The sequence below is a fragment of the Eubalaena glacialis genome, chromosome 6 (genome assembly GCF_028564815.1).
Source record: "Eubalaena glacialis isolate mEubGla1 chromosome 6, mEubGla1.1.hap2.+ XY, whole genome shotgun sequence".
Taxonomy (NCBI): domain Eukaryota; kingdom Metazoa; phylum Chordata; class Mammalia; order Artiodactyla; family Balaenidae; genus Eubalaena; species Eubalaena glacialis.
Genome location: NC_083721.1, coordinates 128,985,985 through 129,000,285, shown reverse-complemented (window position 1 = coordinate 129,000,285; position 14,301 = coordinate 128,985,985). Strand labels below are relative to the sequence as shown.

The 14,301-nt window shown below is 40.3% G+C and overlaps 1 protein-coding gene across 1 annotated transcript in view; it reads right to left on the bottom strand.

Annotated features, from left to right (window-relative positions):
- COPB2 (COPI coat complex subunit beta 2) overlaps window positions 1–8,123 on the bottom strand; it is a 28,638-nt gene extending 20,515 nt beyond the window's left edge. The window contains exons 1-3 of the mRNA XM_061194600.1: window positions 8,022–8,123; window positions 3,741–3,878; window positions 120–206 (exon numbers count right to left, since the gene is read on the bottom strand). Coding sequence (XP_061050583.1) covers window positions 120–206; window positions 3,741–3,878; window positions 8,022–8,024 — 228 coding nt within the window. The 5' untranslated portion in view covers window positions 8,025–8,123. The remainder of the gene's footprint in view (window positions 1–119; window positions 207–3,740; window positions 3,879–8,021) is intronic.
- Between the last annotated feature and the right edge of the window lie 6,178 nt (window positions 8,124–14,301).

Sequence of the window (14,301 nt, the reverse complement as noted above, 5' to 3'; positions counted from 1 at the left end):
AGGTTCCAAAACAAGGCACTAATTAACAAAACAAAGCAAGAGTCAAAGCTCTGCGACTTGCTGCCAAAGCAGCCACTGACAGGTTCAGAGATGGGTTAGAAGCGCAAGGAATTACTTACCGCCCCCGTCACAGCCCAATTCTTCCTCGCAACAAACTTGGCAGCTCGAACAGGAAGATCACATACTTCAAATGTTTTCACCAGTGTCTTAAAAATTTCACAAGAATATACACTTTGAGTCATGAGATAACTGAAAAATCTATCCTGTTATATTTAAAACATCCGATTTTTTAGATCACTACTAATCACAAAATGTTCTCAGGCTAAAATATAGAAGTGCAACAGTCAAATGAAAAAAATACACCAAAGATCTTTTCTTTAACAGATTCAAAGTGCAAATACTTATAAATGATAAAAGAAAGCAAATGTCAACAAGATGAAGTTCCCCATCCTCTGTGCTCCAGCCCTTCCCTACTTCTCTAGCTTCATGCTTGGCTACTCCCAGTGTCTTACCTTTGCTCATGTTCCCTCCGCCTGAAAACCCACCCAGAGGACCTTATACTCCACTTTCACAACACAGCACCTTCATAATTACGTGTTTAATGTCAATCTTTCCTGCTAAGCCCGCTGAGGGCAGGAATCTTGTTCACCACTGTATACCTAGAGCCTAGAACAGCGGCTGAAAAACAATGTGTAATAAGTATTTGTTGAATGAATTAGCCCCTAGTTTTCTTCTTTTAAAAATTAAACCCATAAACTCATAAAATAAACTTATAAACAAGATACAATTCTTTTGTACACTTCAGCAATATGCTTCCATACAGATGCTGTCTCCTTTTAGTGAAGTACGAGAACACAGTGATTTAGATGTCCCTTAAAGCTGCTCAGAATAGAATTATATACACAGGATAAAGGTGGAAAACTAGGAGACCCTGCTAGAAAGAGCAGGGATGAATGCATCTCTTTGTCCTCCCACTTTGATGCCTTGTTCTTTAAAATTCTGAAAATCAAACTATCACTTTTCAATCTCTCTCTCTGTACGAGAGAATAATGAAAAGAGCATATTCTGATTGATTAACCATGTGCACCAAATTTAAAAATAGGGACTGGTTCATAAGAACTGCTGAGCCCACTCTGGCTTCCTGAGCAAGACTTCAAAGATTCTTCAGTCAAAGGCTGAATAAGTGGGGACATAAGCTCCAACCTGCACAACCACTACCAGCTGACTGTGATACAGACACTGCAAACAGGTAGAACATGCAACCTATAAGATGACAGACAAATCCACGAAAGCTCGTGAGGAGCCAACAAATTCAGGGATCTGCTGAGCAATAAAAAATAAAGCAGCTACAGAACTAACAGTCATGTTTCAGGTCCACGTTAAGTGCTGTGGCTGATACAAATGACCTAAGGGATGGTCTTCCCATTCCATAAGCTAAACAAGCTAAACAGGAGGAAACGCTACACACTCAACATGTAAACCACCAGCGAAATGTAAGAAAATAAAGAAACACTTGTATGGTGCCTTATAGGTCTCATACACAATTTTATCAATTTGATTTAATCCTTCTGACAATCCTGCAAAGTAAAGAAGGCAACATATCATCTTCATTTAGGTAAGTACACTGAGCCTCAACGTGGTTCAAAGGCTTGCCCACATCATTTAATTAGCAGGGAAACTATGCAGCAGTTCCCCACTAGCTATCTATTTTACATTTGGTAGCGTATATATGTCAGTGCTACTCTCTCACTTCGTCCCAGTTTACCCTTCCCCCTCCCCGTGTCCTCAAGTCCATTCTCCATATCTGTGTCTTTATTCCTGCCCTGCCACTAGGTTCATCAGTACCAAGTTTTTAGCTTCCATATATATGCGTTAGCATACGGTATTTGTTTTTCTTTTTCTGACTTACTTCACTCTATACGACAGACTCTAGGTCCATCCACCTCACTACAAATAACTCAGTTTCATTCCTTTTCATGACTGAGAAATATTCCATTGTATATATAACATACTGATTTTTTAACTGCTGCACTCATCACCTCAAAGAGTATAATATCTCCTTATTTGAAATTCAAGTTCATTTGAATTTACTTCCAAAAACCATTTTGGCTCTTTCAAGAATTTTACTCTCAATACACGAGTGGCAAGTAACTTCTGTTGGTGATAAAAAGAGGAGGAAAAGCAGGGAGAACCAAAAACAGATCAACCATTCAACAAAAACTTACTGAGTATCTACTATGAGCCTGTCTGCCAGGTACCCACTTGGAATAACAATGGGAATTAACACTAGGATAATCCCTGTCCTCAGAGAACCTCCATTTTTGAAGGAAAGAAGGAAATTAAACAAAAAATTACCAATGAGATGAATTATGAAAGGAGAAGTAGATGGCCCTGCAGAAGGACACAGAAGGGTACAAAAAGAAAAACGAAGCAAAGTAGATGACCCAGATAAAGCAGTTATGTTACAGTAAAGCCTGGAGAAAGATAAGGGAAGTATACCCAGGCTTTAGAGCACAACTATAGTGAAATGACAGAGCTGAGAAATGGTTAAATGGAGCTGACAGAGGGGACTCCAGGGAGCATTAGGAAGCACAGTGGGGGTGGACCAGGTACCAGTATATCTGCTAAGCATAAAATCTGAAAGGTTTTAAACACATGGAGAGAGTAGATCCTCCCCCCCACCCCACCCACACAAAAGCAGTTAACAAGCATACTCTCCGCATCAAGGCAAAAGGAATTCACAAGATAAAGATTTGAAGTCGCAGGACAGAAATTCTGAATTAGTGACATACTGTTAAAAGGAAAGTTTATTATTCACTAGTTCAACAAATAATTAATGAGCACTTACTGTGTGTCAGGTAATGTCATAGGCACTGGGATACAGCAGAGAACAAAGTGTTAATGTGAATAAAATGTCACTGGTGGGACTTGGCTGAGTGTGTAGTCCCTACTGTTTCATTAGAGTGATATAAGCTGTAAGGGTGTTTTTAGGTTTACTCCTGAACTTGGTTCCCTAAGGCCTATTTTTGCCATCTTAAGTCCCTCAAATGTGAATTTTATCTGGATTTTAAGAACTTAATCTTGGATGTTGGGGATAATTACTGTATAAATAGACTCAAAACTGTATGGTATGTTCTGTACTTTAAAAGAAAAAGATTAAGGATGGCCAACAAAGACCAGAAAAGATAAGACAAACTAAGCTGAAAGAACTATTATTTACTCAGATGAAAGCATTTAAAGCAGATAATCTGTAAGAGGCACATTCTCATGTGTAATGAAAAGCTGACTACAAATCTCCCTCTGATATAATCTATAATTTGTTTGGCTGACTGAAAGTTACCTGCATCATGCATTACAGTGAGCACTTGGGGAAAATTTAATAAAAGTAAAAATCCCATTAAGATTGTTAGAATACTCACTGAATGGAAAATTAAGTACCATTAAATACTTTCATCTAGAGCAAGTGATCTTATATTGGTGTCAGTTTCCTTAATTTCAAAGTAGAGCTAATACTACCTATCTCAGAACTTAACACTTAAATATTGGATATAATGAGCCCAGAACAGTTTCTCCCACAAGCTCTACCCTCATAAATGTTAGTTTATCTTTATTAAAAATACTTTGTACCAATTTATTTAAGAAAGCAGTACGCATATACTACTGAACTCTGTTATATTTCTTCTCTTTCATTAAAAACAGATTAAGATAGTATTTCTAATAAAGTCTTTAAAACTTCCTACCTGTGTTTCATGATTCCAAACGCACACACTGCCATTGTAAAGACTCGCCAACATCCATGGCTCTGTAGGATGCAAATCCACACTTTTAACTCGATCAGATCGAGCAGTTAGCTTTCTCTTGATATCAAGTCGCAGAGGCTAAGGACAAACATAAAAAACAAACAAACATTAAATTCCTATGCCAAATAAAACATGCTTGAGATCTTAACTAAAAACAGTGCATTAACATGCTACAAAACAATTCAGTTTTTACTTTGCTAAATTACAGACACAGTTTGAAGTCTAAAGCACCTATTCACTCATATATACAAAAAATATGAGTATTTAAAAAATTTTAATTTGTAGCAGCACTTGTCAAACTTTTTGGTCTTAGGACACCTTTACAGTCTTAATTTTTGAGGACACTAAAAAGCTTCTTTTTAGGTAGATTATATTTATTAATATTTACCACGTTAAAAATTAAAACTGAGACATTAAAATATTTGTGTATTAATTCATTTTCAAAAATGAACTAAACCCATTACATGTTAACGTAAGTAAGATATTGTTATGAAAACTAACTATAGTTTCAAAAGAAATTTAGTGAGAAGAGTAGCAATGTTTCACATTTTTGCAAAACTCTAAATTCTGACTTAATAGAAGACAGTTGTTTTCACATATCTGCTTCGGCCGTCAATATGTTGTGATATATTGTTTTGGTTGATGTATATGAAAAAAACCCAAAAAACAAAACACAAAAACCTGGCTCACAGATACTGAGAACAGATTGGTAACTCCCAGAGGTGGAGTGTGGAAGGGGGAGAAATGGGTGAAGGGGGTCAAAGGGTACAAACTTCCAGTTATAAAATAAGTAGGTCATGGAGATGTAACGTACAGCACAGTAGTTAATAATACAGTGTTGCATATTTGACAGTTGCTAAGAGAGTAGATCTTAAACGTTTTCATTGCAAGAAAAAACACATTTTTGTAACTATGTATGGTGACAGGTGTTTAGACTTATTGTGGTGATTGTTTCACAATATACACAAATATCAAATCATTATATTGGACACCTAAAACTAATATAATGTCATATGTCAATTACACCTCAATTATTTTTTTAAAAAACTGAGTTCTTCAGAGAAAAGTATTAGATTTATTTTGGCAATAATATTAGTAAATGCTAGGCAATGTAATGTGGGATCAACAGGGGTTATATTCATGTCCATGCAGGGCTTTGGAGCCAAATGGGAATGTTTATAATGTTTTAATGTATTTAAGTTACAAGAACCAAACGGAAATTACAATTTTAAACCGAAGCTAAAATACTCTCTCGAGTCATAAAATACTAATAGTTTAAAACAGCCTTTTTCAACCTGGATTCCTCATCTAAACCACAGAAAGGAAATGATTTGAATAACTACTTTCTCAATTCTCCCAAGGATACCTTTCTAAGAGAAAAGTTAATTCATTATATACAATGATGGCTTAGGGCAGTAGTCTTAATTCTCTCTTGGAAGCAGATCTGAGGAAGACTGATTTAAAATATGTTTCTCCTTCAACAGGTTTTACACACAACCTAAAAGTTTATTTGGCAAGTTGAGTTATCATCAAATTTTTATTTTTGCGATCTTCCGTGATGATCATGAATGGGACAGAAATTTAACGTTACTTTTCTACACAAATGAAGACTGCTAGATAATTTCCACAGAGATAATTTCCTGAGACAAAGCAAACACCTCACGAGGCTTTTATTCATCGTTTTGGATCTCTATCAAATCTGGGTCACTGACTGCTTCGAACCTTGTTCTGACTTCTATACAGGCCTCCCTCACTTTTGGCAACAACCTATACCTCTTACTTTCCTTTAAAAGATCTGACTTCTCTGGCTCTTCTCTACAATAGCCACAAAAATGTTTCCACTGTCTTACCTTCTTCTCCATCTCAAACTTGCTACTTTCAAACCATCATCTTCACATACCTTGCTGAAGCAGGACCTCTTACTTCACCCATTTCTGAATTTTGTCCCATTAATTATCATCACAAATGTTAACTCTTTTTTTCTGGTCTCTTCAGAGTCAGCAAACACGATGTGTCTATTACATGCCAAGAACCACGGTGGAGGCTTTTTCCTCTAGTAAATGAGGAAACTGTATACTTATAAACTATGTATATTTTACCATTAAAAATGTTTTAAATGCTTGATTACTGAGTAAAAGTGATGCTTCAGGAAGGTGGTCCAGGGGACTGAGCAACCCCAGTATAACTCTACGTACCCCCAATGCACAATCTCAGTTTAAAAAGCACAGCAAAGAGCTCCTGCTGTATTTCTCCCAAGATTTTAGTGCCTACTTTGAATGAGACATTGTACTAGGCACTGTGGAATACCAAAATGAGTAAGGTACTCATGGTGCAGCCTTAACTCTAAAATGTCTCCTTATATCTCCCAAGAGCTGGATGCATTTAGGACTCAGCTTAAATGCTACTGCCACTACTATGATCTTTCAGATTACCCTACCAGAAGTATGCTTTCCTACGGGATCCTACAGGTTTTAATTTTAACATTTAACATTTGTGCACATGTCTGTTTTTGCTTTCTAGAGTAGATACTCCTTAAGGGAAGGGTCACTGCTTATTCATGTGTTTATCTCCACAGCATCTTATATATTTGGGTATAGGGGTTTAAGTACAGACAGTATAATCGAGGTCTAAAGAATCATGATGGACTCAAACTTCAGTTCCACTACTCATTTCAAACGTACAACAGTGGGTAAGTTTACTTAACTTTTCTCAGGTTTGAGAAATGTAAAACCATTGACTATTATCTACCGCTTAGTATAATGAGAATTAAATTCAGTGTTAAACAGTTAGAACAGTGCCTGGCCTATTGTAACCACTCCATAAGCATTTATAACTCACTCTCCCGGCTGTTGTGAGAATTAGGAGGCAAATGTTTAGCAAAATCCATGGCACATAGTAAACACTCTATGGTAAATGAGTGAATAAATAAATTCACATTTTGTAGTTATATAAAAGATTTTAAATGTGTTAAAGAATGAAATATGTAATTATAAAAATACTCTTAAACATTGCAAAAGAAAATTAAATTAGGCAGATGCAAGGGCTGTTTCCAAAAATGTCCAGTGCTGAAAGCACAGCACACCCCAGAGCGGGTCGTTGGTAATACGAGGTGGCATAATTAAGTGACTTGAGTGTTGTTCAGAGGCTCTTAACCTGGGGACCCAAGAAAGTTCATGGATGAGGATTGGGGGGGGCGGTATCTGTGAGTGAACCCACTAAAATTTTATGCAATGCTGTGTTTATGCATTTTTCTGGAAGTATCCATAATGTTCACAAGTTTCCCCAGGGAATCAACTTGTTGTAGTTAAAACTCTGCAGCAATGAGCCTTAAACTAACTTGATTTTAAGTTTTTATTTATTTTTTTCCTTTAACTGCAAGGTGAGGAACTTGGACCTATTAATCCCTACGGTCTTCAAGCTCCAAAATCCTTGAACCTGTGCTTCCTAACAAGTGAAAAAAAATTGGAAAATGTTTAAATACAAAATATTGAATTTCTTACATCTTTTTGGAAAGAAATTCTCACACTATCGTACTGTTTTTCTTACTATTATAACTCTTTTTGTGCAAAAGTATTTTAGAGCATATTTGGGGGTGATAATAAAAAATGCTGTCATGACTGTCATTCTTATCAGCCGCTGTATTTGCAAATGCAGAAAAGCACGCCAACCAGTTTTATAAACAACTCCCCAACTCTTCGTTTCTCCCTAGAAACTTAAGCTGGGGTCCCAAAGCATCTGAAATTCCACTCTTGACTATGCATTTTATTTACTTTTTTGGGGGGAAGGGGACTTGCCTGTTTAAGTTCGTAGTTTGCGGTCAGCACATACTATACCAGAACAAGCCCAACACGAGTGCAAAATCAGCTGTCGCCGTTTTAAAGGCACAATGAGGCAGTTTCGTCAAAGCCTTCTACGGAGTTCAACGTTTTCGGTCTCTTCTATTTCCCTACACCAAGGATCCCGCTGCAGACCGCAGGACCTCTGGCAAACGCCGTAAGCACCGGAGGAGTCAGGGACCCCTCAATTCCAGGGACTGCCTCCTCAAACCACCCACCGCCTCCTCCCTCCCAGAGTTCAAACTGGACCAGGACCCCGCAAGGCCTGAGGCGGCGGCCCCGGCGGGAGCCCAGGCCGCTGCTGACTACGGTCCTCAGGCCAGGAGCCCCAGGAATTGGCCTTGGCCGCAGGGGCCCCACTCCCTCCTGCAGGGCCTGGACCTACCATGGCTCCGTTGGTCCGAGCCCGGGCGCCTTCACTCGCTGCAGACGAAGCAGTCCGGGAGACACCCACCGACCCGCTGACCGGCCGACTGCTTGACGTGGAACTTCCGTGAGGAGTTCTCGCGATAGAACTCGAGGCCAGGGCCCGAGCGCCTGCGCAAACGCGGCGCAGGGCTGAAGTTTCCCAAGCCCCGCCCCAATTTCCAAGGCAACAAGGCCTCCTAAACGGCCTCGAGCCCACCTGGCGCTGCTGGGGAAGGGCGGGGTGTGGCCCCCCACTACCCGCTGCAGTGTCCTGGGGCTGCTGAGAGTGTACGAGAACCAGAAAACCGCGAGTTAAATGAGATGAGAAAAAGCGAAATGCTTCATCCGAATGCTAACGTCCGGAGAAACTCCCCTATAGTGGAGTTGTGTCGCAGGGGCTGAGAAGCGCTGTGAGGCTTCCTCTGATTCTGGCTCTGAGGAGAGGGCGGGGAAGAGAAGGGAAGGCGAAGGTAGGCTCTAAGCCCACTGTACCCTGGTGGGCCTGAGAACGAGGCCCAGAGAGTCCTCTGCGGGGCCTGCTCGGGGCCCTGATTGAGGCTGGAAAGATGTAGGCCGGTTTCTGGGCTGAGCTTCAGGCATCAGTGGTCGGAGGGCTGCGAAGAGCCTTCAGCTCTGGAGCTCCCTAGGAGATGGGAGTATCCGACCCTGCAGGATCTCCTTCTATTGAGCGTCGACCGCGTTGTTCATTCATTTATAACTATTTATTGATCTTCGGCTGTGTGCCAGAATACTTTCCTCTCAAATCTTCACATCGAATCTGAATTATCTCCATTTTACTGATGAGGAAACTAAGGCTCAAAGAAGTTAAGGGTCCCCGCCAAGGCCACACAGTAAATGGTAGAGTCAGGATTTGATACCAGACTGGTAAGTCCTCCAAGTCCTGTGCTCTTTCTATTACACCAAAGTATATCTTCATTAAGGTAGTTGAACTCTAGAATAAGGACCTGAGCCATAGCGGTTGCAAAGTAAAGTGCTAGACCTTTTGCCTACCCGCACCCTCTTCCCGCCTTTTTTTTTTTTTTTTTAATTTTGTTTATTTTTGGCTGCGTTGGGTCTTCGTTGCTGCACCCTGGCTTTCTCTAGTTGCGGCGAGCGGGGGCTACTCTTCGTTGCGGTGCACGGGCTTCTCACTGTGGCGGCTTCTCTTGTTGTGGAGCACGGGCTCTAGGCACGCGGGCTTCAGTAGTTGTGGCATGCGGGCTTCAGTAGTTGTGGCTCATGGGCTCTAGAGCGCAGGCTCAGTAGTTGTGGCGCACGGGCTTAGTTTCTCCGCGGCATGTGGGATCTTCCCGGACCAGGGCTCGAACCCGTGTCCCCTGCATTGGCAGGCGGATCCTTAACCACTGCGCCATCAGGGAAATCCCTTCCCGCTTTTTAAAATACATTTATTTATTTTAAAATTTTATTTTATTTTTTAAACACCGTGGGCCAAGTAACACTTGCCCTTTTGCTACATATAAACGTGTACCTCAGGCCTGAGAGTAGCCTTGGGGATTTTTTAGACCTCTAGATTATCAGAAAGGAAAAAAACCAAAAAAAAGAAGTGTGTGTGTGTGTGTGTGTGTGTGGAAAGTAATATTCAGAGGGAGACATATGGACTCTGCATCAGGTAATTTGCCTGTAGCAGGAGCTTTGTTGCCAATGTGACCTCTTTGTGGGTCTTAGTTTTCCTCATCTTAAAAAAAAAAAAAAATCTTTGTACACCGCTAGGCACCCAAGATGCTGAGCCCCGAAGTTTCACACTCACTTTGACTATATATTTTCTCATTTTTTTCCATGGCAGTTAACCAACATTAAGTTCTGGAGTTGTGCATTATAAATTCATTCTTCTTTCAGACATTACATAATGAATTTGTACTGTATCCAAAGCACTATACCAGGTGCTGCCTGAAGATTATACCTATAAAATTTAGTCTTGGATTTGGGTTGAAAGAAATTTCACTTTAAAGAAATAAGATTCTCAAATATGAACTAATACATAAAATAACATTAAATATATGTGTGTATATTCCTGTGTGTTCAACTGTGGGTTTAAAATAAAATCTTTTGTTTACTCTTCAGTTTAGAGAAGACTAGAAGGTAGAAAAATAACTCTGGGAAAGAAAAGAAATATGGACAAGCTTAGCAAATTGGGAAAGGGTTTCCCAAGAGTTTGAGTGCAATTGATCAACAGACCTTAAAGTCTTACCTGGTCAGTTTCTAGGATGACTGTTTCAACCCTGCCTTTTTGCTGCTGCTGGGAGAATTCCAAGTGGAAGTTCAGCCAGCAGTGTCTCTGTCAGTACTCTACATACACCCTTCCCTCCCTATTCTATTCCCACCCTTTCATGAGAAGTTGAGGAAGTGAAAATAATTCCTTAAGGAAAAGTCTAGTTGGTATTTTAAAAATATATACATGTCGGGGGCTTCCCTGGTGGTGCAGGGGTTGAGAATCTGCCTGCTAATGCGGGGACACGGGTTCGAGCCCTGGTCTGGGAAGATCCCACATGCCGTGGAGCAACTAGGCCCGTGAGCCACAACTACTGAGCCTGCGCATCTGGAGCCTGTGCTCCGCAACAAGAGAGGCCGCGATAGTGAGAGGCCCTCGCACCGCGATGAAGAGTGGCCCCCGCTTGCCACAACTAGAGAAAGCCCTCGCACAGAAACAAAGACCCAACACAGCCAAAAATAAATTAATTAATTAATTTAAAAAATATATATATATATACATGTCTCATCACTTAGCAAAGCGGTGAGTAGGAGAATGAATAAGAACCTAGTTTCTCTCTTCAAAAGGGTTACAATTTATAAGAAGTACCACTAAAATACTCAGGATAAAATATCCAGCTGGGGAGATAATTTTCATAAAAGAGGCAGAATTTGAGGTGGACCTTTGGACCACAAAAATCCAGTTTGTTTGGAAAATGGTATTCATTTAGAATGGCAGTGAGGGAGAAGGCTGGAAAGGAAGGATGGGGCTAAAATCTGAAAATTTACTTAAATAGGGAGGAATTGGGCTTTGATTCAGTAAGCACTCGGGAACAATTAAGCCAGAAGAAAAACGTGTTCATATATGCACTCTATAAGATTTATCTTTTGTTGATGCATATGAAGAAATGGATTGGAACAGTGAGATACTATACAAGTTTGGAGGAAGTGGGTGTGGAAATAATAATATTGAATAGATTTCATTGAGTGCCCAATTTTGTACCCAGCATTGAAATATGCACTTTGCATACTGCAATTCATATAGTAATACTGAAAGATAGCCATTATTTTCTTCAACTTAGAGATGAAACACTGAGGCCCAAATGAGTTGAGTAATATGCTCCATGCCACACTGCTCAAGAGTTGGTGACGTACTTGAGATCTGAACCCAAGTTTATCTCCAAAATGAGTGCTCTTTTTACTGGACTGTGAGTTCTTCCTTTCTCACTAAGAAGCTAGAATCAACAGGGTACACAAATAATTTGCATTTGTTTTCTGAGTTAGGGAATTGGGAGGCATCCTAATGCTCATGTTTTGAAAATAGTGAACCCAGAGGAATATCTTTAATTAGAGGAAGAAGTGGAGCCAGTAAATGACACAGTAAAGGAACAATTAGAATAAGACAGGGCTTCCCTGGTGGCGCAGTGGTTGAGAATCTGCCTGCCAATGCAGGGGACACGGGTTTGAGCCCTGGTCTGGGAAAATCCCACATGCCGCGGGACAACTGGGCCCGTGTGCCACAACTACTGAGCCTGCGCGTCTGGAGCCTGTGCTCTGCAACAAGAGAGGCCGCGATAGTGAGAGGCCCGCGCACCGCGATGAAGAGTGGCCCCCGCTTGCCGCAACTAGAGAAAGCCCTCGCACAGAAACGAAGACCCAACACAGCCAAAATAATAAATAAATAAATTAATTAATTAAAAAAAAAAAAAGAATAAGACAGCAAGGAAAACTGTCTGCCACAGAAGGGAAGGGAGGTAGAATATAATAGGGTGACTAGCAGTCTAGATGGCTTTAGAGAACTTAAGAAAACTTGGTATTTGGAGAAAAAAAAAACAAACTATTGTCAGTGAATTAGATTATTACGAGGACACTAGTAGCCTTAAAAATATTTTTTTTTACACTTGAGTAATGCTAGGGGAAGCAGGTTTGCAAGGGATTAAGAAAGGATTGGATGATAAAGAAGTGGAAGTGGTGGGTATAAACTATTTTACCAAAAGTTTAGTCATGAAAAGACAAATGTTGATGTCTCACTGAAAGTGGATTGATTGTTCCTATATTTGGGGTATAGTTGACGTTAATTACTTCATGATGACACTCCACATGGATGCATGCAACTAAATGGACCTTTACAGTATGAGTTAGGAACTAGCCAGACAAATGTCAAGAGGGTATATGTAGGGCATTTTAAGTGGAGAGACTTGAGAGTTCGATTTTTCCAGAGAACTAAAAGTAGTTTGGCATGCTTGGACCAGAGAGTAAGAAGCGGGAGGAGTGAGAAATGGGACTAGAAAGATAGATGACGCTCAGATCCTTGAAAGTCCATGATTGCCAGTTTAAGAAGTCTGGACTTTACCCTGAAGGATCTAGGGAAGCACTGAAGAATGTTAAGTAGGGTAATCTTCATGCTCTATTACTGATTCATCATTGCATGTCAGTTACTTTCCCTATTAAAGGAAATGTTAAGGTTCTCAGCTGGATTTCTGCATGAAGTGAATGAAAGTGAGAGTCTTGACCACATAATCACATACTAACCAGCAGGAGACTGAATTGAACTGGAGAACCACTGAGTTGTCTTCCAAGAAGAATGAAGCTTAATAAGGTTGCCTGACAGAGGCAAAGCTTTGACGGATTGCAAAAACACTGATCAACTACAATGTGCTGTACACTTTGTATGATTACCTTCTCAGAATTTAAAATCTGTTAAATTTATCCGTGTGAGTCTGATGTGGGATTTGGGATAGAGGGAAAGTTCACTTTTGTTTACTTGAAAGTGTAAATATCCAGATTGTTAGTCATGTTTTTGACACGAGTATACTTTTACCTTCTTAAAAATGGCATTAACTCTATGTCTTTTTTTTTTTTAATTAATTTATTTATTTAATTTTTTTTTTTTTTTTTTGGCTGTGTTGGGTCTTCGTTTCTGTGCGAGGGCTTTCTCTAGTTGCGGCAAGTGGGGGCCACTCTTCACCGCGGTGCACAAGCCTCTCACTATCGCGGCCTCTCTTGTTGCGGAGCACAGGCTCCAGACGCGCAGGCTCAGTAGTTGTGGCTCACGGGCCTAGTTGCTCCGTGGCATGTGGGATCTTCCCAGACCAGGGCTCGAACCCGTGTCCCCTGCATTGGCAGGCAGATTCTCAACCACTGCACCACGAGGGAAGCCCAACTCTATGTCTTTTTAATAAACGTATTTAGAGGAGGCAGGGTTTAAAGTGAGCTTTGAATGAATGAAGGCAGTGAATTCATAGGTAGGAATTGCTAGACATTGTAAATATGGCAGCAGAGTTTTGGGACTTGGTCATTTAGTGACCTCCATAATGGTCCACACCCTGGACATTCTATATCCAGCTCTTCACATGTGGAGTGCTAAGACAACCTGTGGTTAAGTCATGTCCAGCAGGTTCTGGAGACTTCTTTGACTCAGGGTCGTCTTGTGGAATGAACTCTCTGGGTCTCAGTTTCATTACTTACAAAATAATGTTGGAAAAATGAACTCTAAAGTCCCTTTCTACTCCAAGTTTCTTTAGAATTTTGAGTCTGTGATTCTATATTCTTATCAAATGAAATGGGCAAAGGGAGTGGCTGCAGGATATATTAGACTTTTTTTTACTTCATTCATGTGCCAGTGAAGTAGTTCTTCCTGCATATTTTACAGTATGCATTGCTCTTTTTCTCAGGAAGCCACCTTAAATCAGCAAATGTTTGTTGAGGCTTTATTATGCTTGAAACAATGCTGTATAAACTTGAGGCTCCTGGGGCTCAGGGCAAGGAGCCTGGTGGGTGTGAGGGGACCAGGAGCAGAGGCCCAAGTGTGCATGGTATGCAGAGGTCCTGGGGGGACATTCTCTGACAACCAATGCTTAACTTTCTTTCCAGAGAAAAGACTTTACAAAGTTTTATATAAGCAAATTGAGAGGTTTAGAGCAATTATGTTTCCTTAAGAATTATGTGCTTGTAAATGATAGTGCTGCATATAAATAAATGAATAATAATGACAAATAGCCTGGATATCTGGCATATAGCAGTTACCTTTAAATTAATTGAAAAAAATT